At 37.8% G+C, this 24,333-nt stretch overlaps 1 protein-coding gene across 6 annotated transcripts in view; it reads left to right on the top strand.

Annotated features, from left to right (window-relative positions):
• LOC139981950 (presequence protease, mitochondrial-like) overlaps positions 1-24,333 on the top strand; it is a 31,930-nt gene that overhangs the window by 4,153 nt on the left and 3,444 nt on the right. For 4 of the 6 annotated variants that reach the window (XM_071994377.1, XM_071994375.1, XM_071994376.1 and 1 more), the window contains exons 5-25: positions 1,052-1,166; positions 2,515-2,611; positions 4,217-4,377; positions 5,737-5,863; positions 6,895-6,983; positions 7,696-7,824; positions 8,339-8,452; positions 8,921-9,017; positions 11,867-12,140; positions 13,821-13,937; positions 15,216-15,345; positions 16,031-16,151; positions 17,034-17,110; positions 17,629-17,794; positions 18,349-18,449; positions 18,592-18,721; positions 19,313-19,425; positions 20,209-20,262; positions 20,969-21,040; positions 21,874-21,988; positions 23,363-23,496. In XM_071994377.1, the coding sequence (XP_071850478.1) occupies positions 1,052-1,166; positions 2,515-2,611; positions 4,217-4,377; positions 5,737-5,863; positions 6,895-6,983; positions 7,696-7,824; positions 8,339-8,452; positions 8,921-9,017; positions 11,867-12,140; positions 13,821-13,937; positions 15,216-15,345; positions 16,031-16,151; positions 17,034-17,110; positions 17,629-17,794; positions 18,349-18,449; positions 18,592-18,721; positions 19,313-19,425; positions 20,209-20,262; positions 20,969-21,040; positions 21,874-21,988; positions 23,363-23,496 (2,533 nt within the window). Of the gene's footprint in view, positions 1-1,051; positions 1,167-2,514; positions 2,612-4,216; positions 4,378-5,736; positions 5,864-6,894; positions 6,984-7,695; positions 7,825-8,338; positions 8,453-8,920; positions 9,018-11,866; positions 12,141-12,670; positions 12,745-13,820; positions 13,938-15,215; positions 15,346-16,030; positions 16,152-17,033; positions 17,111-17,628; positions 17,795-17,861; positions 17,883-18,348; positions 18,450-18,591; positions 18,722-19,312; positions 19,426-20,208; positions 20,263-20,968; positions 21,041-21,873; positions 21,989-23,362; positions 23,497-24,333 lie in introns of all 6 variants that reach the window. The other 2 variants (XM_071994373.1, XM_071994374.1) reach the window with 2 other exon arrangements.

Genomic DNA, 24,333 nt, shown 5'->3' with positions numbered 1-24,333 from the left:
TAACCGTCGAGGTGGTTAGGCTATTTGCTATACACTTAACTATGGTAGGATATTATTTTTCCGTATTTTTGAAAATTCTAGAAAATACTTTCTTTTCCCCCCGCTTAACAACAGCCGTGGTCTTACGGTATATTCATAAATGGATGTAATAGAGCCTTGTTTACATGACATTAGTTGCATTTAGTACGATATGCCAGTTTTGCCTGAATTTTTCGAAAGTGTTTTGCTCGATCTTTTGTAATATTTGAAAGGTGTACCACCTTACTTTCCGTACACAATTGGTCATTTCTCTACTGATTTTCAGTTTTTTTTTCTCTATACGGTCAAGTGAATAAGTTGTACATTGAGTATAAATTCAATAAATTATAACTTTTACATTGTGATCGACAGTTCGTAACCTAATAAAGATGCAATTTTCAAGCATACCTTAACACTGTAGCTATACTTGTAAGTCTTTACAATGTTGAGGCTCATATTTACTACGTCCATTTTATTATCGTATGCAGCGCTGCAGTGAAAAATGTTCCGGTTGGATTTCAATTACCATTCTCTTTTTCAAAATCAGGAAAAAAGCCATTCTTTTCAACTTAGGACGAAAGGAAAACAAAACACCATATTTTGTTGTTTACTTGAAGATTTATTTGTGAATGTATGCATGACTAAAAGTACCATTTTGCCTTTATTTTGTCTGATAAAAAATATCGGTATCGTATCGGTATCGGACCGATATTGGGATGATAATATCGGATATCGGCCAAAACCGATATTGGTGATATCGGCGCAACACTAATCATAAGGTCCCCGGTTCGAGTCACTTCAAGATTAATGTATGTCGTCCAGTTATAGAGTTGTTGACAATTCTTAATCATGGTCGTTAAATATGAATGTAAGAGACTGACTTCGGTCAACTTGCGGCTTTGATAAGCCAATGATGGCTTCTTCGCGAGTTCCTACTTGCAGGAGGATCTAAATACATACATATAGATAATAGTAATGATAGTGTTGCCAAGAAGCCTGGATTAACCTTAACTTTTCTTCCTTTTCTTTGCAGCTAGTGATTATACAATGTATCCATTTTCAACTCAGAATTCAAAGGATTTCCAGAATCTTCTGTCCGTCTATCTAGATGCTGTCTTCTTCCCGAATCTAAATCATCTTGATTTCCTGTAAGTTGTCTTGCGTCCATTCGGAGTGTTGTCTCAGTGGTTAACGTGTGATAGGAGTGTTAGCTCAGTGGTTAACGTGTGGTAGGAGTGTTAGCTCAGTGGTTAACGTGTAGTAGGAGTGTTAGCTCAGTGGTTAACGTGTGGTAGGAGTGTTAGCTCAGTGGTGAACGTGTGGTAGGAGTGTTAGCTCAGTGGTGAACGTGTGGTAGGTGTGTTAGCTCAGTGGTGAACGTGTGGTAGGAGTGTTAGCTCGGTGGTGAACGTGTGGTAGGTGTGTTAGCTCAGTGGTGAACGTGTGGTAGGAGTGTTAGCTCGGTGGTTAACGTGTGGTAGGTGTGTTAGCTCAGTGGTGAACGTGTGGTAGGAGTGTTAGCTCGGTGGTGAACGTGTGGTAGGTGTGTTAGCTCAGTGGTGAACGTGTGGTAGGAGTGTTAGCTCGGTGGTTAACGTGTGGTAGGTGTGTTAGCTCAGTGGTGAACGTGTGGTAGGAGTGTTAGCTCGGTGGTTAACGTGTGGTAGGTGTGTTAGCTCAGTGGTGAACGTGTGGTAGGAGTGTTAGCTCGGTGGTTAACGTGTGGTAGGAGTGTTAGCTCAGTGGTGAACGTGTGGTAGGAGTGTTAGCTCGGTGGTTAACGTGTGGTAGGAGTGTTAGCTCAGTGGTTAACGTGTGGTAGGTGTGTTAGCTCGGTGGTTAACGTGTGGTAGGAGTGTTAGCTCAGTGGTTACGTGTGGTAGGAGTGTTAGCTCGGTGGTTAACGTGTGGTAGGAGTATTAGCTCAGTGGTTAACGTGTGGTAGGAGTGTTAGCTCGGTGGTTAACGTGTGGTAGGAGTGTTAGCTCAGTGGTTAACGTGTGGTAGGAGTGTTAGCTCAGTGGTTTACGTGTGGTAGGAGTGTTAGCTCAGTGGTTAACGTGTGGTAGGAGTGTTAGCTCAGTGGTTAACGTGTGGTAGGAGTGTTAGCTCAGTGGTTAACGTGTGGTAGGAGCTTCTTCGCGAGTTCCTGCTCGCAGGAGGATCTAATATACATAAATATGCATACATACATACATTCGGTTGTACTCTTCTACCTTAGATCATGTACAGCCGATTATACCTAAGTACTAATGGTAACTCCCATCTCATAACATGCAGTAAAAAATAATCAAATAATCTCGGAAACGTCGTGAAACTTTCAACTCCTTCACAAACAGAAGTAATAAATTCCTAAAGTGCTGATGATACCCACTCGTTCGTAATAATGTGAATTATTGTTTTGTGACTGTATGAAATATCAAAGCATTTGTTTTGGTTATGGAAGGGATTGTCATATCTTAACGATTATTTTATTGTCTGTTCTGTATTTTTTAGGCAGGAAGGTTGGAGACTTGAACATGATTCAAATGAAGACAAGGGTTCTCCCATTACCTTCAAGGGGGTTGTCTTTAATGAAATGAAAGGAGCCATGGTAAGTGTGATGTCATCACTTCACAACAGTGGCGTAGCCAGCATTCTATCGTTAGGGGGGCAAGATTTTTCTTAAGGGGGGCAACCAGATGATGGTTGATGGTAGGAATTACCAAGAAATATATAATATGCCACGATTGGCATCATTGGTCGCTAAAAATGCACATGGGTTGCTAGCGCTAGTTTGTAATGGTTATACAACCGGCCAAATTATTGGCGCTTATTCTGTAGGACGACATTGATCAAAGGTCTCCGTATGTGGGTATGATGAAGGCCCAAAGTGTGTAATATCTCGTTCTGATTACCAAGTTCTGACCTTAAATGAAGTACGAACATGAGCCCTGAGGTATGAATACTTGTGATTAGAACTCGAAAAAATGTAAAAAAGAAGTATTTTGAATACATCACTGGATTTCATTGGGGGGGGGGGGCAAGACTGTAGCAAGTAAATTTGGGGGGCATTGCACCCCCCCTGGCCCCCCTCTGGCTATGCCACTGCTTCACAGCTGTTTGGACTTTCCTGTATAGAGGGCTGTAACTCTTATTACATTCAGTGTCTATACTTTTACCATGCCACACAATTCAGTCTATTTACTGGCTAAATTGCCAGTGGGTTTCATCATTTGCAAAAAGATGTAAGAAACGCAATTTTCCGGCAAGTTCAAATTATGAAAAAAAATGTCGCTTTTGTTTAATTCAAGGAAAAAGACAAGTGGGAATTTGGTTTTAGGTTGTAGATATTAATGCACTGGAAATTTGAGTAAGTAGCTGATGTGTGAACTGTAGACGTGTTTTTACAACACATTTAGCTGTCTACCTTGAGTGTGTTGTGATTGTATGGCTGGTAGGGTTGTAATGTATGGGTCAGTTTGATGTATGATCTATGAGTTGATGGCCCTGTTAGATAGACGAGAACCATTTCTGTTTTCAACTCGCATATTATTTTGCTAATCTAATCATTTATTTTAAAAAGCGTAAATTCAACAAAAGTGCTCTAAAACGCTATACATACAGTAAATAAAAAATATATGGCACAAAATATGTAGTAAAAATGCAGAATAAAATACAATATAAAAGAGTATGAAGAATAAAAAGCACATTCTATTGCACATGAAAAGCAATTCTATTGCACATGAATAGAATTTAATACGCAGTTTAAATATCACAGTTAATGCTGTCTAAAAAGGTAGGTTTTCAGCTTTGACTTGAATGTTGTAAGACTAGAAAACAGTTCTGAGTTCGGCTGGTAGCTCATTTCAGAGGCATGGCCCAGCCACGCAAAATGCTCTGTTCCCATAGCTGTTTGTCTTGGTGATCGGCACCTCCAGACGACTCTGACCAGCAGACCGTAGGGCTCTTGTTGGCTGATAAAGACGGATCAGATTTTTCAGGTATGGAGGTGCCGTGTTGTTCTGGCACTTGAACACAAGGAGAAGGACTTTGAACCTAATCGGCTACTATGTCGCTCTTCCTTGCCAGGTATCACATGGACTATTATGATCATAAATACCAATAATTCAATATAGATTTAATGGTGATTATAGATATTGTGTTGTGAAAAACAGAGGAATGCTTAAATACTCTTCTTCTTATTTCTATTTCTCAGTCTTCACCAGACCAATTATATGCTGTTCACTGTCAGAACATGCTCCTCCCATCTCATACATATTCATACAACAGTGGTGGCAACCCGAACGACATTCTTAATTTGACTCACGAACAGCTGAGAGAGTTCCATGCCACCCATTATCACCCTAGTAATGCCAGGTCAGTAGTACTGTTTATATCCTACCCTTTGGGTGAGATTTATCAAAACATTATTTATCATGGAACAGAAACGTTTTGTGGAAAATCGGATAGCTCAAACTGTGTTTTCTTACCGAAAGGAGAAAGTGTATGAAGGCAAAGGTTCTCATTCAACTGTGAGCAGGTGTCAATTGGATGATACTTAATGGGCATTGTAATATCTGTAGAATTTATTGACTTAAATCAGGGATGGGCAACCTTTTTGAATGAATGGGCCAGATATAAGGAGTGAAAAATTGGCTCGGGCCGCACCTAACCAATGACCTGCCGTTTGATTTCACACCTTTGATTCTGAAGACTTTCAAGCAATAGGTGTGTGTACTTATCTGTATTCATAAAAACATAATGTCAATACAGTACAGTCAGTTGATAATTAATGGGGACAATAGGCCTACCTGACAGCATCATTAGTGCCGATAAATTTAAGCAGCTAGCTGGTTTTTTGTGATGATGTAAAATAGATTGATTATTTTTCTTTTTCTTGAGACATCTCGCAGCCCGCAAACAAATCACTGGCGGGCCGCATGTGGCCAGCGGGGCGTAGGTTGCCCACCCCAGACTTAGATCATGTATAGTTATCTATTCACTTTCTGAGGGACTCTTGGTACACATTTGACATAACATCGTAACGATCACACAGTCACAGTCTCGATGCAAGGGGACTGACTGGGTTGATAGTGGACTAGAGAAGTAGTTTGGTCTTTCACATCCCAGGGTTCCTATAGTGGATGACTTTAATAATATAATATAATAATAAATGAGACTTATAGAGTGCCAAATCAGTAGATAAAAGTCACTGCTCAAGGCGCTTTACAAAGAAAGCAGATTAGTTTACGAAAGAACAAGTTCCCAAGTTCCTGCTTGCAGGAGGATCTAAAATACATACATACATACATACATACAAGTGAAAAGATGGGTCTTAAGTAGACTTTTGAATGTAGAAAGTTTAGAGCAAGTTCGAATGTGATTTGGTAAATTTTTCCAGAGATAAGAGCCAGAGTATTCGAAGCTTCTGTAACGATAGGTCTTCAAGCGTGGTATAGGAACAGTTAAATACAGTTTGTTGGAAGAACGAAGTGTGTGAGTTGGAATATATGGCAAGAGAAGTTGCGACAGGTACACAGGCTGTTCCAGAGATGATAAGGCACACTTTCCTGAAAAGGTAAAACTGTAGCATCTTAGACATTTTTGTACATGTGGCAACTCACTTTGTTGATATCCTCATAGTCTTATTTAATTTTTATGTTATGAAATCCAATTCCATACATAAGAGATTTAATTCAGTTTAACGATGCAACTACATTGTTTTGTACGTTCAAGGTTCTATACATACGGCGACCTACCTCTGGAAAGTCACTTGGAGCAGATAAACAGCCTAGCGCTAGATAGATTCCACAAGATTGAACCTGGTACGAGTATCCCCAATGAAACAAGATGGACAGAAAAGGTAAGAAACACATTATGTATATTTATATGTATGGGTGTATGTATATAAGTTTGTATGTATTTTAGGTCCTACTGCAAGCAGGAACTCGCGAAGAAGCCATCATTTGCCTATCAAAGCCGCAAGCTGACCGAAGCCAGTCTCTTACATTCATATTTAACGTCCATGATTATGAATTGTCAATTGTCGACAACTCTGTAACTGGATGACGTACATTAATCTTGGAGTGACTCGAACTCGGGACCTTATGATTGGAAGGCACCGGCGTTAACCACTGAGCTAACACTCCACTTAATGGGCAGCTGGCTGCTTCCAGTCATACCAGTATTTATTAGTCAAGTGTTGTATGTACATAGTAGTTGTTCATAGTGGTTAGTTTTGATATAAAGTATTTCATATTTTTAGTTGACATAAATTTTTTCTGGTTTCATGGACTTGTGAGAAGCTTTTGAAATTTTGATGACTATTTAAATAATATTTCAAATCTTTCACCAGATTTTAATACCAAACTCAAATGTTGAATTCAGATTTATACATAGCAGCATTTGGTATTTATTGTTCAATTCTATTTACTTGAATTTTTGTGTTTTAAAATGTAATAAAGAAGCAGAATTTTGAAATTTTTCTTTAATTTTTTTGAAATTTTGAAATGTTTTGAATTATTTTGAAATTTTGAAATTAATTTCATCATGTGTTGTGTAGAAGTGGCTGATACATATATATTATGATATGTCTGGTATTCTGCAATTAGATGTATTTATTAAGTACTTGCTAAGTACTTCATTTTATGTTTCATTCTTATTTTTAGCCAATGCTCTGTAGGTTGGTTCAACTGATGGCATTTGACGAATGCAAAAGACAAACAGCTGCTTTCATTACAAGATTACATTATAGAGAGTGTTTAGGCTACACCAGTTGAATTCAACAGTAAATGCAGTTGTGTGTGTATAATATGTTTTAATATAAGACAATAAGAGTTGTGAGATGTCATATCTTATATATTGAAACATATTTTTCTTGCTTTTTTTTATCAGAGATCAGCTGTTGTCCATTGTCCACCTGATGTCATGAGTCCTGACCCAGACAAACAAACAACAGTGAGTGTCAGTTACCTGTTGCCAAGGTAAGACAACCAATCACAATGCTGGAATAAAACATCTTACAAAATTCTACAAAAACTGGTGTCAACTTCCTTGTAAAACTCTATTCTTTAACAAGTTATGTTGATGTATCATTTACATATCACTTTGAAACTGTCTTTTGTAATACCTGAAATTATACATAGATATTGACAGGTATATAAACTGGTTATTGTTTGCATACAGGAGTAGTTAATGTATTGATTCCTTCTAACATTACCAAGGAATATATATTGTTCTTCATACATTTGAAAGAAATACATTGTTCGTTCAATATCATTAAAGGCATTGAAGGCTCGCCCCAAACCGCGTGTGGCCATATGAAAAAGTTAACTTTCTGTTGCTTGCAAGTGACGTTTTGTTCGTGTTGCTACAAAATGCAGACAGAAATGAAACGTGATACCTCAATTGTTATCTTTAGCTGGACCTGAGATGTCCATCGCTGTATTGTTTGTATACTGTGATGTGGGTATTGACTACAGCTGTATGTACTGACTGTACATTAGTGTCTAATTACCTACGGTAGCAAGCTGTGTGCATATTTTCTGGGATCGATGGTGGTGTCTTACACTTCTGTTACACCTCACTAGAAACTAGGTCAGATTATTAGCATTTGACGTTTCTTTTTTGCGCGAGTCTTCACACCCTTTAAAGTCTTTGGTCCTAATATTTTAATGTGATACAATGTTCTTGCAGGATCACTGAGGTGCACGAGAGCTTTGAAATGAGTTTACTAGCATCCCTTCTGACTTCAGGACCGACCTCACCTTTCTACCAATCCTTGTTGGATGCTAATATCGGTGCTGGATATTCTCCAGTGTGTGGGTAAATGTACTTTCTACATCTCAATACCAAACCTATGTCAGTTATCTTTGTGAAGATCTTATGTACGAGAGGGCATTGTGGTCAAGTGGTTTTAAGTAAGTGGACTTGTGATCTAAGGATAACAGGTTCGAGTCCTGGCCAGTTCATTACGTTGTGTCCTTTGGGCAAGGCACTTTATCTCCATTGCCTCTCTTCACCCTCTCTTCAACTTGCGAGTTAACTTGTAACTATAGTTGCGTGCATCGGTTTGTGGCTGCACCCTATGGGAAGTCCCCGGGGGATACATGGTTGTGGTGCACTGTGGTGCCCCAGGAGAGATTGATTGAATTGTGTACACTTTGGTGTGTAGGTGTGACAAGTTACCAATGACTAGGGTTAAGTTGTAAAGTCGTGTGAGAGGGCCATGGCCCTGAACAAGACTATAAACCTAAAAAAAACCAAAATCATGGGGGTATCCAGAACAAACGGCAACATTTGTGGTATTTATTACAGTAACGTCTTCTCTGGTTTGCAGGTATGATGGCTCTACGAGGGAAGCTTCCTTCTCAGTTGGATTGCAAGGAATATTAGCAGAAGATGAAGACAAAGTCAAGGAGATCATCCAATCAACGCTGGAGAAAGTTACCAAGTAAGTCTCTCACCTTGAAGGTAGATTTTTCTGCACAAAATTAATGTTGATATGTTTGAAGACAATATCACTGCTTTATAACAGGTTGTATTTCTGTACAAATTTTACCTTTGAGAAATTAACCATTCACCATCTGAGGCTCATTAAGTAAAACATTCCTCAAATCCCATGTTTCTGACTGTTTGTTTTCTATATCATGTATTTCTATATATCATTTCTTTTATGTCATGTAATTCTATATATCATTCCTTGAATCCCATGATTGTAATTAACGTTTTTGTTTCATATGTAATTCTATATATCATTCCTGGAATGACATGATTGTAATTAATGTTTTTTTTCTTTATATCATGAGGCTTCTGTGCTGCAGTACCAGTTATATAGTGATGTCAAATATTGGCAGCAAATACTAAATGTCATTCACTTTGTTCTCCGCTTTAATGTCATAATTTTATCTCCTATTTTTAGGGAAGGATTTGAAGCTGATCGTATCGAGGCAGTCTTGCATTCAGTAGAGCTTGCTCAGAAACACCAAACTACATCATTTGGTCTTGGCCTTATAATGGTGAGTAGGATATTAATTGTTGGCTGTGAGTGGAAATATGACCATTCATCTTATTGTGGGAAACAGTGAATGAAGTATTGATTTAGACAACATACATACATTGATGAAACCATCTTCCCTCTCAAAGACATCTCATTGTCTACTTTAACATTCCTAAGACATCTTATTGTCTACTTTAGCATTCCTAAGACATCTCATTGTCTACTTCAACAAACCTAAGACATCTCATTGTCTACTTTAACACTCCTAAGACATTTCATTGTCTACTTTAACACTCCTAAGACATCTCATTGTCCACTTTAACATTCCTAAGACATCTCATTGTCTACTTCAACAAACCTAAGACATCTCATTGTCTACTTTAACACTCCTAAGACATTTCATTGTCTACTTTAACATTCCTGAGACATCTCATTGTCTACTTTAACACTCCTAAGACATCTCATTGTCTACTTTAACACTCCTAAGACATTTCATTGTCTACTTAAACACTCCTAAGACATCTCATTGTCTACTTTAACATTCCTAAGACATCTTATTGTCTACTTTAACATTCCTAAGACATCTCATTGTCTACTTCGACAAACCTAAGACATCTCATTGTCTACTTTAACACTCCTAAGACATCTCATTGTCTACTTTAACATTCCTGAGACATCTCATTGACTACTTTAACACTCCTAAGACATCTCATTGTCTACTTTAACATTCCTAAGACATCTTATTGTCTACTTTAACATTCCTAAGACATCTCATTGTCTACTTCAACAAACCTAAGACATCTCATTGTCTACTTTAACACTCCTAAGACATCTCATTGTCTACTTTAACATTCCTAAGACATCTCATTGTCTACTTTAACATTCCTAAGACATCTCATTGTCTACTGAAACACTTGACATCTCATTGTCTACTTTAACATTCGTAAGACATCTCATTGTTTTCTTTAACATCCCTAAGACATCTCATTGTCTACTTTAACATTTGTAAGACATCTCATTGTTTTCTTTAACATTCCTAAGACATCTCATTGTCTACTTTAACATTCATTAGACATCTCATTGTCTACTTTAACATTCCTAAGACATCTTATTGTCTACTTTAACATTCCTAAGACATCTCATTGTCTACTTCAACAAACCTAAGACATCTCATTGTCTACTTTAACACTCCTAAGACATTTCATTGTCTACTTTAACACTCCTAAGACATATCATTGTCTACTTTAACACTCCTAAGACATCTCATTATTTATTTTAACATTCCTAAGACATCTCATTGTCTACTTTAACATTCGTAAGACATCTCATTGTTTTCTTTAACATCCCTAAGACATCTCATTGTCTACTTTAACATTCCTAAGACATCTCATTGTCTACTTCAACAAACCTAAGACATCTCATTGTCTACTTTAGCACTCTTAAGACATTTCATTGTCTACTTTAACACTCCTAAGACATATCATTGTCTACTTTAACACTCCTAAGACATCTCATTATTTATTTTAACATTCCTAAGACATCTCATTGTCTACTTTAACATTCGTAAGACATCTCATTGTTTACTTTAACATTCCTAAGACATCTCATTGTATACTTAAACATTCCTAAGACATCTCATTCTATACTTAAACATTCCTAAGACATCTCATTGTAGACTTTAACATCCTAAGACATCTCATTGTCTACTTCAACATTTCTAAGACTTCTCATTGTTTATTTTAACATTCCTAAGACTTCTCATTGTTTATTTTAACATTCCTAAGACATCTCATTGTTAACTTTAACATACCTAAGACATCTCATTGTCTACTTCAACATTTCTAAGACTTCTCATTGTCTACTTTAACATTCCTAAGACATCTCATTGTCTACTTTAACATTCCTAAGACATCTCATTGTCTACTTTAACATTCCTAAGACATCTCATTGTCTACTTTAACATTCATTAGACATCTCATTGTTTACTTTAACATTCCTAAGACATCTCATTGTATACTTAAACATTCCTAAGACATCTCATTGTATACTTAAACATTCCTAAGACATCTCATTGTAGACTTTAACATCCTAAGACATCTCATTGTCTACTTCAACATTTCTAAGACTTCTCATTGTCTACTTTAACATTCATTAGACATCTCATTGTTTACTTTAACATTCCTAAGACATCTCATTGTATACTTAAACATTCCTAAGACATCTCATTGTATACTTAAACATTCCTAAGACATCTCATTGTAGACTTTAACATCCTAAGACATCTCATTGTCTACTTTAACATTCATTAGACATCTCATTGTTTACTTTAACATTCCTAAGACATCTCATTGTATACTTAAACATTCCTAAGACATCTCATTGTTTACTTAAACATTCCTAAGACATCTCATTGTAGACTTTAACATCCTTAGACATCTCATTGTTTACTTTAACATTCCTAAGACATCTCATTGTATACTTAAATATTCCTAAGACATCTCATTGTATACTTAAACATTCCTAAGACATCTCATTGTAGACTTTAACATCCTAAGACATCTCATTGTCTACTTCAACATTTCTAAGACTTCTCATTGTTTATTTTAACATTCCTAAGACTTCTCATTGTTTATTTTAACATTCCTAAGACATCTCATTGTTAACATTAACATACCTAAGACATCTCAGTGTCTACTTTGGCATTTCTAAGACATCTCATTGTCGACTATAACATTCCTAAAACATCTCATTGTATACTTTAACACTCCTCATTGTCAATGAATAGTCTGTAGGATCAGAATCTCCCAGGAAGTACTTTGAAAGTTGTTATCACTTTTAATATTATTCTTACTGTTCATTCATTTACAGTCTTTAATGTCCGTTTGGAATCAGGATGGTGATCCCATCAGTTCTATGCAGCTAGATCAGTTGGTGTCATCCTTTAAGCAGAAGATTGCTGATAATCCCAGGTACCTACAAGATCTGGTCCAGAAGTACCTGGTGAACAACCAGCACCAGCTCTGGCTGAGAATGACAGCCGATGACAACTACAACACCAACCAGGAGAAGGCAGAGATGGATAAACTAAATACAATAGTACAGGCATTAGATAAAGACACAAAGGAACAGATCTATCAATCAGGTATGGTGGATGGGTCCTCTGTATGTAGCAGGTGTGGTGGATAGGTCTGTGTAACAGGTATGGTGGATAGGTCTATGTAGCAGGTATGTTATATTGGTCTATGTATCAGGGATGGTGGATAGGTCTATGTAACTGGTATGGTGGAAAGGTCTATGTAGCAGGTATGGTGGATAGGTCTATGTAACAGGTTTGGTAGATAGGTCTTCTGTATGTAACAGGTATGGTGGATAGGTCTATGTAACAGGTATGGTGGATAGGTCTATGTAACAGGTATGGTGGAAAGGTCTCTGTAGCAGGTATGGTGGATAGGTCTATGTAGCAGGTATTGTGAATAGGTCTATGTAGCTGGTATTTTATATTGGTCTATGTATCAGGGATGGTGGATAGGTCTATGTAACAGGTATGGTGGAAAGGTCTCTGTAGCAGGTGTGGTGGATAGGTCTGTGTAACTGGTATGGTGGATAGGTCTATGTAACAGGTTTGGTAGATAGGTCTTCTGTATGTAACAGGTATGGTGGATAGGTCTATGTAGCAGAGATGGATAAACTAAATAACATTGTACAGGCATTAGATAAAGACACAAAGGAACAGATCTATCAATCAGGTATGGCGGATAGGGTCTCTGTATGTATCAGGGATGGTGGATAGGTCTGTGTAACAGGTATGGTGGATAGGTCTATGTAGCAGGTATGGTGGAAAGGTCTCTGTAGCAGGTATGGTGGATAGGTCTATGTAGCAGGTATTGTGAATAGGTCTATGTAGCCGGTATTTTATATTGGTCTATGTATCAGGGATGGTGGATAGGTCTATGTAACTGGTATGGTAGATAGGTCCTATGTATGTAACAGGTATGGTGGATAGGTCTTTGTAAAAGGTGTGGTGGATATGTCCTCTGTATGCAACAGGTATGGTGGAAAAGTCTATGTAGCAGGTATGGTGGATAGGTCTATGTAGCAGGTATTTTATATTGGTCTATGTATCAGGGATGGTGGATAGGTCTATGTAACTGGTATGGTGGAAAAGTCTATGTAGCAGGTATGGTGGATAGGTCTTCATAACATGGATGGTGGATAAGTCTTTGTAGCAGGTGTGGTAGATAGGTCTATGTAACAGGTATGGTGGATAGGTCTATGTAATAAGTATGATGGACAGGTCTGTATAACAGGTGTGGTGGATAGGTAACCAAAAGACTTGTCAGATACATTGGTCTATGACATTGGTATGTTGTGAATGTCATAGGTGCACAACATTCATGTTTGTTACATGAAGACTTTATTTGCTACATTTGTGCTGAATATAGTAGTAGTTCATTGATTGATCTGGACTCTCTTCTAAGGTGGTCAGAATAGTTCATCATTAACATGTAATGTAAAGTATGACTGAGTGTTGAGTAATACACCTCTAGGAGGGGCTTCAATTGTTCAACCCAAAACTTAAGCCATCTCAAAACCACCAGATAAACATTAAATATTATTTCAAATAACTAATTCAATCAGAATTTATGTTAAGACTTTTTATCAGTCTTTTCTAAGTTGCTGAAAGTGATTCAAAGTAGCAAATTGCATCAACAACGTCAGGAGAAATTTTAAGAAATGTTCTCAAAACTGGCAAGAAACCTTTTTTATATACTTTTTATTCATTACTGCTTTTTATATATTTGATGGGGTTTTGTTGATCTAGGAATAGAACTGGCTGAATCTCAAAACCAGGAGGTGGATGTCAGCTGCTTACCGACGGTAACCGTAGGAGATATCAATCCTAATACCAGGAGAACAGATATTAAAACTGAATGTCTGGGTAAGTGTGTTCATACCCTGTGCATTTTTTTGTTTGGTATAACTGCTGCACATTGTTTCATTATTGTGTGTTGTTGTGCATTACTGTGCGCTTGTTGTGCATTATTGTGCGCTTGTTGTGCATTATTGTGCGTTATTGTGCGCTGCACATTGTTTCATCAGCGCATAGAGACTTTAGTGTATATTTGCTCCTTATAAGAACTGTGTATTATTATTATTATTATTAATGTGTATATAGTCAAAGCTAGGGTTACCATATATGTACAATTTATCAGGATTGTCCTGTTTTTGCAACCGCAACATATTGTCACACTAGCTAACGTGTGCTGATAATCTAAAAATGTCACAGGTTTGAATGATACGCACACTAAAGGTAGTGCACATGTTGTACCTATTGTTATACGTGACTGTTCAGGAGCATGATGAAATTGTTTTCAACACACACAATATGATGGCAGCAAATTAACCTCATAACCTTAGTTGTCCTCTTCAAAATCCATAAAAGATAAAAAAAAAAAAAGGTAACACTAGTCAAAGCTGGGATAGACAAATCACTCACATACCCCTTGTCATATTCTGTAGTTTTAACCATTCTGGTAATTATCCTAAACAGTTAATGATAATGAACAGAGATGGACAAATCACTCACTGGCCCCCTTGTAATATTCTGTAGTTGTAACCATACTGGTAATTATCATCAACAGTTAATGATAATGAAAAGAGATGGACAAATCACTCACTGGCCCCCTTGTAATATTCTGTAGTTGTAACCATACTGGTAATTATCCTAAACAGTTAATGATAATGAACAGAGATGGACACATCACTCACAGACCCCCTTGTAATATTCTCTAGTTGTAACCATACTGGTAATTATCCTCAACAGTTAATGAGAATAAACAGAGATGGACATATCACTCACAGACCCCCTTGTAATATTCTGTAGTTGTAACTTAATGATAATTACAGCCTCAGCCTTATATGCAAAATAGTCTATTGCTAAATAAACATGCTTTGAATGTTTGGTAGATTCAGACTATAGGATGTGGGTAATTTTGAGATAGGAAAACCCTTCTCTGCTTTTGCGACATTAAATTATCTCAATAATGAACATATAGGTTGTCTCCATTATTACTCACTGACAAGAGAGGATGCTGAAATCAGAGAGGCAAACAAAAATTCATCAACGTTGATGTATCCCTCAGAAGACATTTGTTCAGCTATTTTAAGAATGTAACATAAAGCCTGCTTTAGTAGATATTTGTTTTACTGGTTTCAGATGGTAGTTACGTCCAGCTTCACGAACAGCCCACAAATGGCGTGACCTATTTCAAAGCTGTCAGTCCGTTGGGACCAGCAGACCAGGAACTTGTCCAGTACCTTCCACTGTTTTGCAATGTTATTACACAGTAAGTATATATACACAAACCAGGCATGAGCTTTTCCCGCGAATTCGCGCAATATCAATGATTTCTTTTCTACCTCAGGGACAAAAACTATTATCCTAACACACTGTAGCATATGCAAACTGGAGCCTATACCGCAATTTTTGCAAAGTTCCGCGTTTTTTTTTTTTACCCCAGGCTTATCCCTGACAAACAGACAATACACTTACCATACATTGTGTTGCTGATCACATTACTTATTTCATTAGATTCCAAGTTAATAGCACACACAGCCTATAACAGTTGAGGGTAAAATGGAAACCAGTCAAAGGTGCAGTCTTCTGTAAGTCATTTAGGAAAGACAATAACAAAAACAGTATTTAAATGACAATTACATTGAATGTCTTTCACTGAAGTAATAATTTGACCCATGAGCTAATTAGTGGATAATGGTTCCTTTAAGTAATTCCCTGTTAAGCTGAATATTGTTAGCAGAGAAAAGAAGTATTTCTTTTAGTTTGGTTTTAATGTGTGATTTGATACTCTTTGTTGGTAATGTGCAGAGAAGGTAAAACTAAATAATGAAATCCTTCACTTTAGTAAATTTTAAACATATATCAAGTTACAAATATTTTAATAGTGGGACCGTGTTATTCTTCAGATATTTTTTAATTGTTGTAACTGAACCATTGTCTCTGTGCTTTTTCAGAATGGGAACTAAGAACATGAGCTTCCGGGAACTTGCAAAAGAAGAAGAGTTAAGAACAGGTGGGCTTGGTGTCGGTCCTCACATTATCCAACGGCCAGAAGACACAACATCTTATGAAGTGGTAAGAAGCTAGGTCTAGTAGGCTAGTAGGATAATACACTTATGTTCTCTTTGTTTTGCATACCTGTGTTATGTTAACAATCAATGTACTATATGTAACAGATTTGGGAGATTCACTTCGGTTTTCAAAAAAGTTCCCATTCACACCTGCTGATAAGATATTTGCACAATATGAGACAAAAAGGAAGCCCTTGTGATTGTTTCAGATACTTGGCAAGGGTATGTCTTACTTTACAGTGTACACGTTCTGTCTATGAAACATAATGTCGGGATGTGTATGCACATGCATAGGAGCCCAGTTTGATACAGGGGGTCGTAAAGACTTGCCCGAAAAATATAACCAAAATTTTTCTGCAATATGTGCATATCATATAGGCGTGCATCGGTTATAATATCGCATGCCAATAACAAAAAATCACTTTCCGTGTTATTACCCTTCCATATTAGTTTGAATTATTGGGCAAGTCGTTCGATAATAATGATAATAATAATATAAGTTTAACCATTGAAAACATATTGCAAATTATATTTCTTTCAGTAGGTGCCCGAGAATTTTTCAGCATATTGCCCAAATGTTCACATAAATATTTGGTTGGGGGGCTGCAGCCCCCCCCCCTGCCCCCATCTAACCGCCTTCTATGCATATATGTGTGTATGTCATACTTTACAGTGTACACATTCTGTCTTTGAAACATAATGTCCAGCTGTGCTCACCCAGTAATACCAAAACTTTGCAGCAAGACGTTATGTTTATCAACAGTCATTATTTGTCAAGGGGGAAGACTCTCTGAATAAAGTTTTAATTGACTCAGATTTCTTGAATATTTCTTGAATTAGTTTTGATAGTTTGTTTTTCTACTCATCGGTCTACTCTTACTTTCAGGGTGTGGCACTCTCATCTCATTGTCTTGAGAGAAATCTTCATGAAATGTTTGGTTTGTGGCAGGATATATTTCAGAGGTAAGGAGGAGTAGTGATATTATCAAACCATAACTTTGATGATCCCTAAATGGAACATAAATAATTATCCTACAGGTTGCTAATACTCGCTGTATTGACAACAAGCCTCATTGATTGAGGCAAGTCGTTTCCAACAATCATATCCTAAGTTGCCTCATTAGAGAGTTGTCTTTGTTTTAGCTTTGCATATTTTAAATAATGTTTCAATACCTGTGAGTTGGAAACTCTATTGCATTAGTATTTTCATAATATATATTGGATGAGTAGTAATTTACTAACTACCTCTTTATCTCATAATTTGAAGAGTTATGATAATAGTCTGAAGCAAACTCGGTCACTTTGAAGAAGATATCATAAAATATTATAATATGAAATATAATGAAATGCTTCTCAAACTCAAGATGCTTTAGTTTGTATTTAGCTGTTAAACATTCTGAAAGTGTGATGCCTCAGTTCTTTTTCTCTGTGCCATTTTTTAATTTTTTTTTTTTGGATTCAATTTTTTTTTCTACTTCCAGTGTTACCCTTACAGATCAGGAGAGGTTGACCACCTTAATCAGGATGGAGGCAGCAGAGATGGCTAATTCAGTGTCCTTCATGGGTCATGCATATGCAATGAGGGGTGTGGCTAGTAGTCTCTCTCCTGTAGGACAGATTGGAGAGGTAACAGGAGGGATGTCACAGGTAAGGTCATGCATATACAATGAGGGGTGCGGCCAGTTGCCTCTCTCCTGTAGGACAGATTGGAGAGGCAACAGGAGGGATGTCACAGGTAAGTCATGAATATGCAATGAGGGTTGCGGCTAGTAGTCTCTCTCCTATAGGACAGATTGGAGAGGTAACAGGAGGGACAGGTAAGTCATGAATATGCAAACAGGCAAACTATCGTACAGACATGAGTTTTTTCCGCGAATTCGCGGAATATCCGTGATTTCTTTTCTACCTTGGGGACAAAAACTATTATCCTAACACACTGTAGCATATGCAAACTGGAGCCTATACCGCAATTTTTGCAAAATACCATGATTTTTTTACCCAGGCTCATCCCTGATCGTAGTCCACTACTGTTAATGCTAGCTAGAGTGTATGAAGTGGTGCTCATACATCCCCTTTATGCAAATCAGAATGGAGGGTGGGAGGGGGGTGGTTGGGATGGGTGCAGAGGGCTCACAAATAACAAGTGTAAAGCAGCAACTTTTTAGATATGCTCTTCTTACTTTCTGTTTTATTTGACCTAGGTCAATCTGATGAAGCAGATCGCCGAGCTGGAAGATCTCTCAGATGTCGTGAGTAAACTAACGCAGTTATCATCCGTCCTCCTCAACAGATCGAACATGAGGTGAGCAAATCAGACTATCAAATATTAAGTTTTTGGAGAAACAGAATGTAAAATCAGATTATTAAACAAAAACACTCTGAAGAATAAAACCTTTAAGAAATTATTCTTAAGGAAAGAGAGTTTTGTTTTGGTCTTCTTTCAGGTTCTGCTTGAATGCTGCCCCCAGTGGTATGTCACCTGCTGTCCAAGCCCTGGATTCATTTCTGACCAAGTTGCCAGGGCGATGTGAGAGCCTGGTCTCCACATTGGAAGATGCAATAAGTGTTACTAAAGTTAGTGTGCTTATTATAATCATTGAATCTTATCTATTTAGATAGTAAATATCTTATCCAAATAGTATAGCTTTAGGAGTACATTCTGTTGTGATATCCAAGTCTGTGATTAATGTAAATATGAAAAACTATTAGACTTTAACCGACATATGGAGGTGGCTGGGCATTTTCTAAAGTGTTCCAGAATGCTTGAAACAGAACATTACAGTTACAGCAAAAACATATTATATTACAATACTTTTCAAGGATTTCGGTGCATTTAACAGTTGTCGTAATATACTCCTAAAGTAATATTTGCATCGACCAGCATTGTCATATGGGAGAGAGAGGAGTCAAACCTTTAGTATATCTGAGCAAGATTGATATTGTACAGACTATTATAGTATTAATTGATTCTTTGAAAGTTTTGTAGACAAAAAAAGGGGGAAATGGGCTCTCTTGAAAATCACTCCATTTAGTTTCTGTATGTATATATGTTGGTCAATGATCTTTAATTTCATGGAGGGCCGTTTGTGTATATCATCTGGATCCAATCCCTGACATACGGGAGTCTTATTTATCGGATCATTTCTTATTTTATAATTGCAAAAGGATGAAGACTTCTCCGCAGTGTCATCTCGCAGGCATTTCCAGCTTCCATTTCCAGTAAACTATGTTTCCATGGGAACGACAGCAGTGCCTTACAAGCATGAAGATTTTGCAAAGTATGTGCAGTTTGACCTTAGGCTTTGTTGTGCATCCTACCATATATACATTATAGTGAATATAAATTAGGCTTCATAGGTAAATAACTTAAGTCATTCCCCACAAAGGTTTTTTTTTTTCTTTTTTTTTCATGAAATCACTTGGTACTTGATATTGCAGTCATCCATTAAGTAACTACAGAACTGTTATAGTTGAGACTTCAATATAAACTCAAGAATAGCTAGGCCATCTCTATTCCTTCTGTTGAGACTGCTCAGCCTATTGATTCAATCCATGTATGTTCTTGCAGACGACAGAAAGAGTCTCTGTACTAGCCATTCACACCACATTAGCATACCTCAGTGTGTTACCTTGATATCATACTTCATGCCGTACCCCTGGTATCTTTGTACCATGGTACCCACCTTTGTACAATGTTATCCACCTCTGTGTCTTGTTACCCACCTCTGCCATGTTACCCACCTCTGTGCCATGTTACCTACCCCGTGTCACATTACCCACCACTGTGCCATGGTATCCACCTCTTTGCAATGCTACCCACCTTTGCACAATGTTACCCATCTTTGTGCCATGGTACCCATCATTATACATGGTACCCACCTTTGTACCATGTTATCCACCTCTTACCATGCTATCCACCTTTGTATAATGCTACCCACCTTTGTGCCATGGTACCCATCTTTGTACCACGGTACCCATCTTTGTGCAACATTACCCACCTTTTTACCAACCTTACCCACCTCTGTACCAACCTATTCCTTTTATTTACCTGTCTCTGGCAGGTTGGTAGTTTTGGCAAGACTCCTGTCAGCTAAATTCCTTCACAAGGAAATCAGGTATGAAGTCAATCTTTCTTTTGATCCATTAAATCTCTGTTGTATTAATTGTGTCTGCTGTGTACAGCCTATTGCTAAGAGTTGTGTGCCAACTATAACAATGAATAACATCATGAAGCTCATGTTATCAGAGTTAGTAGCAACAAAACTGTGTGTATGTGTGAAAAACAAATGGGGTCCTCAGTCTTGTCATTATGAACAATTAGATATTGATGTCTCTCAGCCCACTTGGGACCAAGAGAGAGGGAGAGATAGGGAGAGGTTGGGGGGGGGAGGTGTAGGCTACAGAGAGTTTTTATCCTTTCCAAATATCTGGAAGAGAAAGGAGACACACTCCATTAAAAGAAGTGTCGCAGTAATATCTCATTTTCTTGTGCTTGGAAATCACTCTTAGAGAATAAGAAATGTCTGTAAAATGCTGCATCTTATAAGCCCTGTATTCCCTGCTAGGGGCCCTGCCCTCTTGGCAGCTCCCATTCACCACATCATATCATGTTTTTCTTTCCTACTAATCAGAAGTAAACCTCTTTTACACCTCTGCATAAAATGTAGAAAGCTGATAGATGAACCCTGCAAGTCAAAATTTGGAAGGACTTTAATAGCACACTTGTTGAAGCATTCTTAGATTTTCACATCCTCATACCCACTTCTCCCCCACATCATCCCACCCCACACCTCAACTTACAGTATATCTGATCATTCACAGGGAGAAAGGTGGAGCTTACGGAAGCGGGGCCACCATGAGCAACGACGGGACGTTTAAATTCTATTCTTACAGGTGAGATGGAATGTTGCATTTCTGAATTCCGTTGATGAATAAATCTCAGTACGTTGATGGACCTCTCGTTCTGGTATTCTCCTCAATAGTTTACTCTGTGATTGACAATGTCAGGTTTCACTTCAAAGGTTACAGGTTTAATATGATGGGTGTGAGCACTTGCCTATATATGTTGACAGATCTTGAATTATAGGTAGGAATAGCTATATATATATATTTAGTGTGTACAATCTTGTTGTTAATCTTTTCCTTACTGTACCATCCTCCTCCATAAACATAATACTCACAGTATTTATTAAGCGGTTATACATTTTGAAGATGATCAATTTTTGGCTTTGCTTTTTTTTTTTATAGCGCTTTATACCAGCAATAGGTCCCAAAGCACTTTACAGACGTTATATTACCCCTGGTCAATGATAACCTTGTCCCAGAGACAATCCCTCGAGTCTGCAGCAGTTATATACTGCGCCCAATGACAAGTTATCTCACAGGTACCCATTTAACCTCTGGGTGGAGAGAGGCAAGTGAGATAAAGCATCTTGCCCAAGGACACAGCGTAATGAACTAGGCAGGAATCGAACCAGCAATCCTTGGATCACAAGTCCGACGCCTTAGCCAATTGGCCACCATGCTGATTCCTTTCCCGATCTGCCATGGTGATATCTTCACATTTTGCTGGCAAGATGTTTCCAATAAAATACCACCCGAAGTTCATGTCCTGTTATGATGAAGTTTTTGTCTCTGATGCCAAATATATATATTGGTTAATACAGTTAATTTCTGGCATTAAAGAATACCATTGAGTCGAACTTACATTATTAATTGTCTTCCAGGGATCCTCGTTCTACGGAGACCCTGGATGTCTTTCATCAGTCACTGCCCTGGATTCAGTCTCAAAACTTTACTAATCAAGACCTAGATGAAGCTAAAATAGCTTTATTCTCAAATGTGAGTCAAGATGTTTGGTATTTGTGAGTCTGGTATTTGTAGTTATGCTATGTTTATGGTATTTATAGAGAGGCCTTCTAGCACATTTGTTAAAGTATCTATCATATTATTTCATGTGTGGGTTTGCTGGAAGCCTTCATCGTTCAATCCCAGTGGTGATGGTGTGGTGTTTCTTACAGGGACATATTTGGGGTTGCATTCCACATTGGCTTCAGTTTAATACAACCAATTTACTTTCATTGTTAACTTCTCAACTTTTGGGTCCATTTATCCTCTGACTGATTTATGAGCAGTATTGCAAAAAACAGTTTTATTGAAGGTTAGAAATGACTTTTCTACCAGTTATTTCTTAGATTTTGGTGGAGGTAGCCTGATTATTGGCCACACATTTGCACCGATAATTTTTGTAGTAGTTGTCTAAGCATTTGCAGGGATGTGCCCAGGATTTCCTGAGTGCCAGGTATACTGATCGCCATCCTGGGGGAGGGGTCTAAGAGTGAGGGGGTGTTAAGGTGCTCAGAATGCCAAATGCTATAAATTTACATTTTTAAATATTTTTTAGTGAAATATATTACGTACCTGGTAAAAGTTATTAGTTTGTTTCAAAGAGATTTTACAAGGGACCGATTGAGAGCCGTAAGTAATGTTTCTCGCATGCGTAACTGATGCATTATTAGTCTGTATGATTTTGGCATAGGCTAGGCCCAATTTATGTTGAATATATTGTTAGGAATGTCAGGATTTTAGATCAAAATCGTGCTGGGCGGGATTCACAAGTTTTAAGACAGTGCTGGGCAGTAATTTTTCATGCTGGGCGGGGCCAGCCAGTGCCGCCCAGCGTAGGCACATCCCTGTATTTGTCTAAGAGTCTGTGGAGCAAATATGCATTTTAAATCCCACACATCATTATTAACTTTGGCACGGTGAAGGGACAAAACTCCCAAAGGTCTCTGGACAGGGGCTAACAATTCAGATACAGTCCAATGCTATGAGTTTGTACTTCATGTCACTGCACGAAATTGAGCATAGGAAAGACTTGCCATTTAATTTGGGAGGGGGAGGAGAGGGGGAGGGGGAAGGGGAGGGGAGGAGGGGAAAGAGAATGATGTGTTCCCCTCCCCCAACTTTTCAGAAAATCCTGAAGTACCCTTGTTTGTTGGAAGTGCTTCGATTTGTTATAAAATAGTATCCCTTTTCCATTATAGTAGCTAAAACATGCCCTTTTGTTATTTAAATACTACTATGTAATGCGCAGCAATATAATTGGTTGAGACACTAGTGTTTAGCATGTAGTGCTGGGAATAAATTTCAAGAATAGGAGTTGAAATTATGATGTAGAGGCAGTGACTGGCTCTGTTCCCTCCTCTCCGGTAGGTCGACGCACCCATTGCTCCAGGGTCACGAGGGGTGTCTACCTTCCTGAACGGAGTCACCGATGATGACAGGCAGATTCAGAGGGACCGACTCTTTGCCGTTACTAGGGAAGATGTCGTAGATGTGGCACAGAGGTCAGTAGTTTGTCTGAATGACACCAGATCAGAGATACAAGACTCACTTTTATTTGTAATTTACCTGCTTCACCTTATTGGTCTACTTACCTATGTCTCATACAAAATATACATTTAATAATAATAATAATACATAGTCGTACTTTGACCTCTCTTCGTTTCTGTAAATGACAGTCTAATAGAGTGGAATTAAGAATTTATTTATTGATTTATTTGTTTTGCCACAAAAGTACAAAGTGGAGGTAAGTCTTCCATAAAGCTTAAAAGCTTAACAATTAAGACTTAAGAATTAGGAATTAAGAATTAGGAATTAAGAATCAATTTTCTGCTAAGCTTACAGTGCCTGCTCCCAACCCCCAAAAGAGAGAAACCTGTAAGGCTCTCTCTCATTGGTCAATGCTGTTGTCTATAGTACCAACAAAGTCTTGCCCTCTGTTGACAGTGTCACATGATATATTTGTTTCATGCATCAAATAGGTTTGTTAAATGCTTTTCATGACATTGTCATGGTTGTTTGGAATGCATGGAATGTGTAACTCTGTTCGAACCGTATCACAGAACTTGTTTCAGCCTTTCTGTTAGAATAGCAGTTTAAGTTTTCCTCTTCCTGAGGGGAAGACTAAAAGTGTTTTTAAACGCTACAATTTTTATTTTGTTTTTCGGCTGGAGAACCTGCCGATCTTCTAAGGTACGACAAGCACTCATTTATTTGGAAGCTTCTAAGTTTTTTTCCCCAATCTCTAAGGCCTGTTATGTCATAGCTGCCCACCAAAAAGCTTATGTACATTGATAACTTTATCAACGCTAACTTAAACCAGTTCACCCCTAACTTTAACG

Source organism: Apostichopus japonicus, chromosome 16 (genome assembly GCF_037975245.1).
Source record: "Apostichopus japonicus isolate 1M-3 chromosome 16, ASM3797524v1, whole genome shotgun sequence".
Lineage (NCBI taxonomy): Eukaryota > Metazoa > Echinodermata > Holothuroidea > Aspidochirotida > Stichopodidae > Apostichopus > Apostichopus japonicus.
Note: the sequence above shows the minus strand (reverse complement) of the source record. Positions and strands in the feature narration are given on the sequence as shown.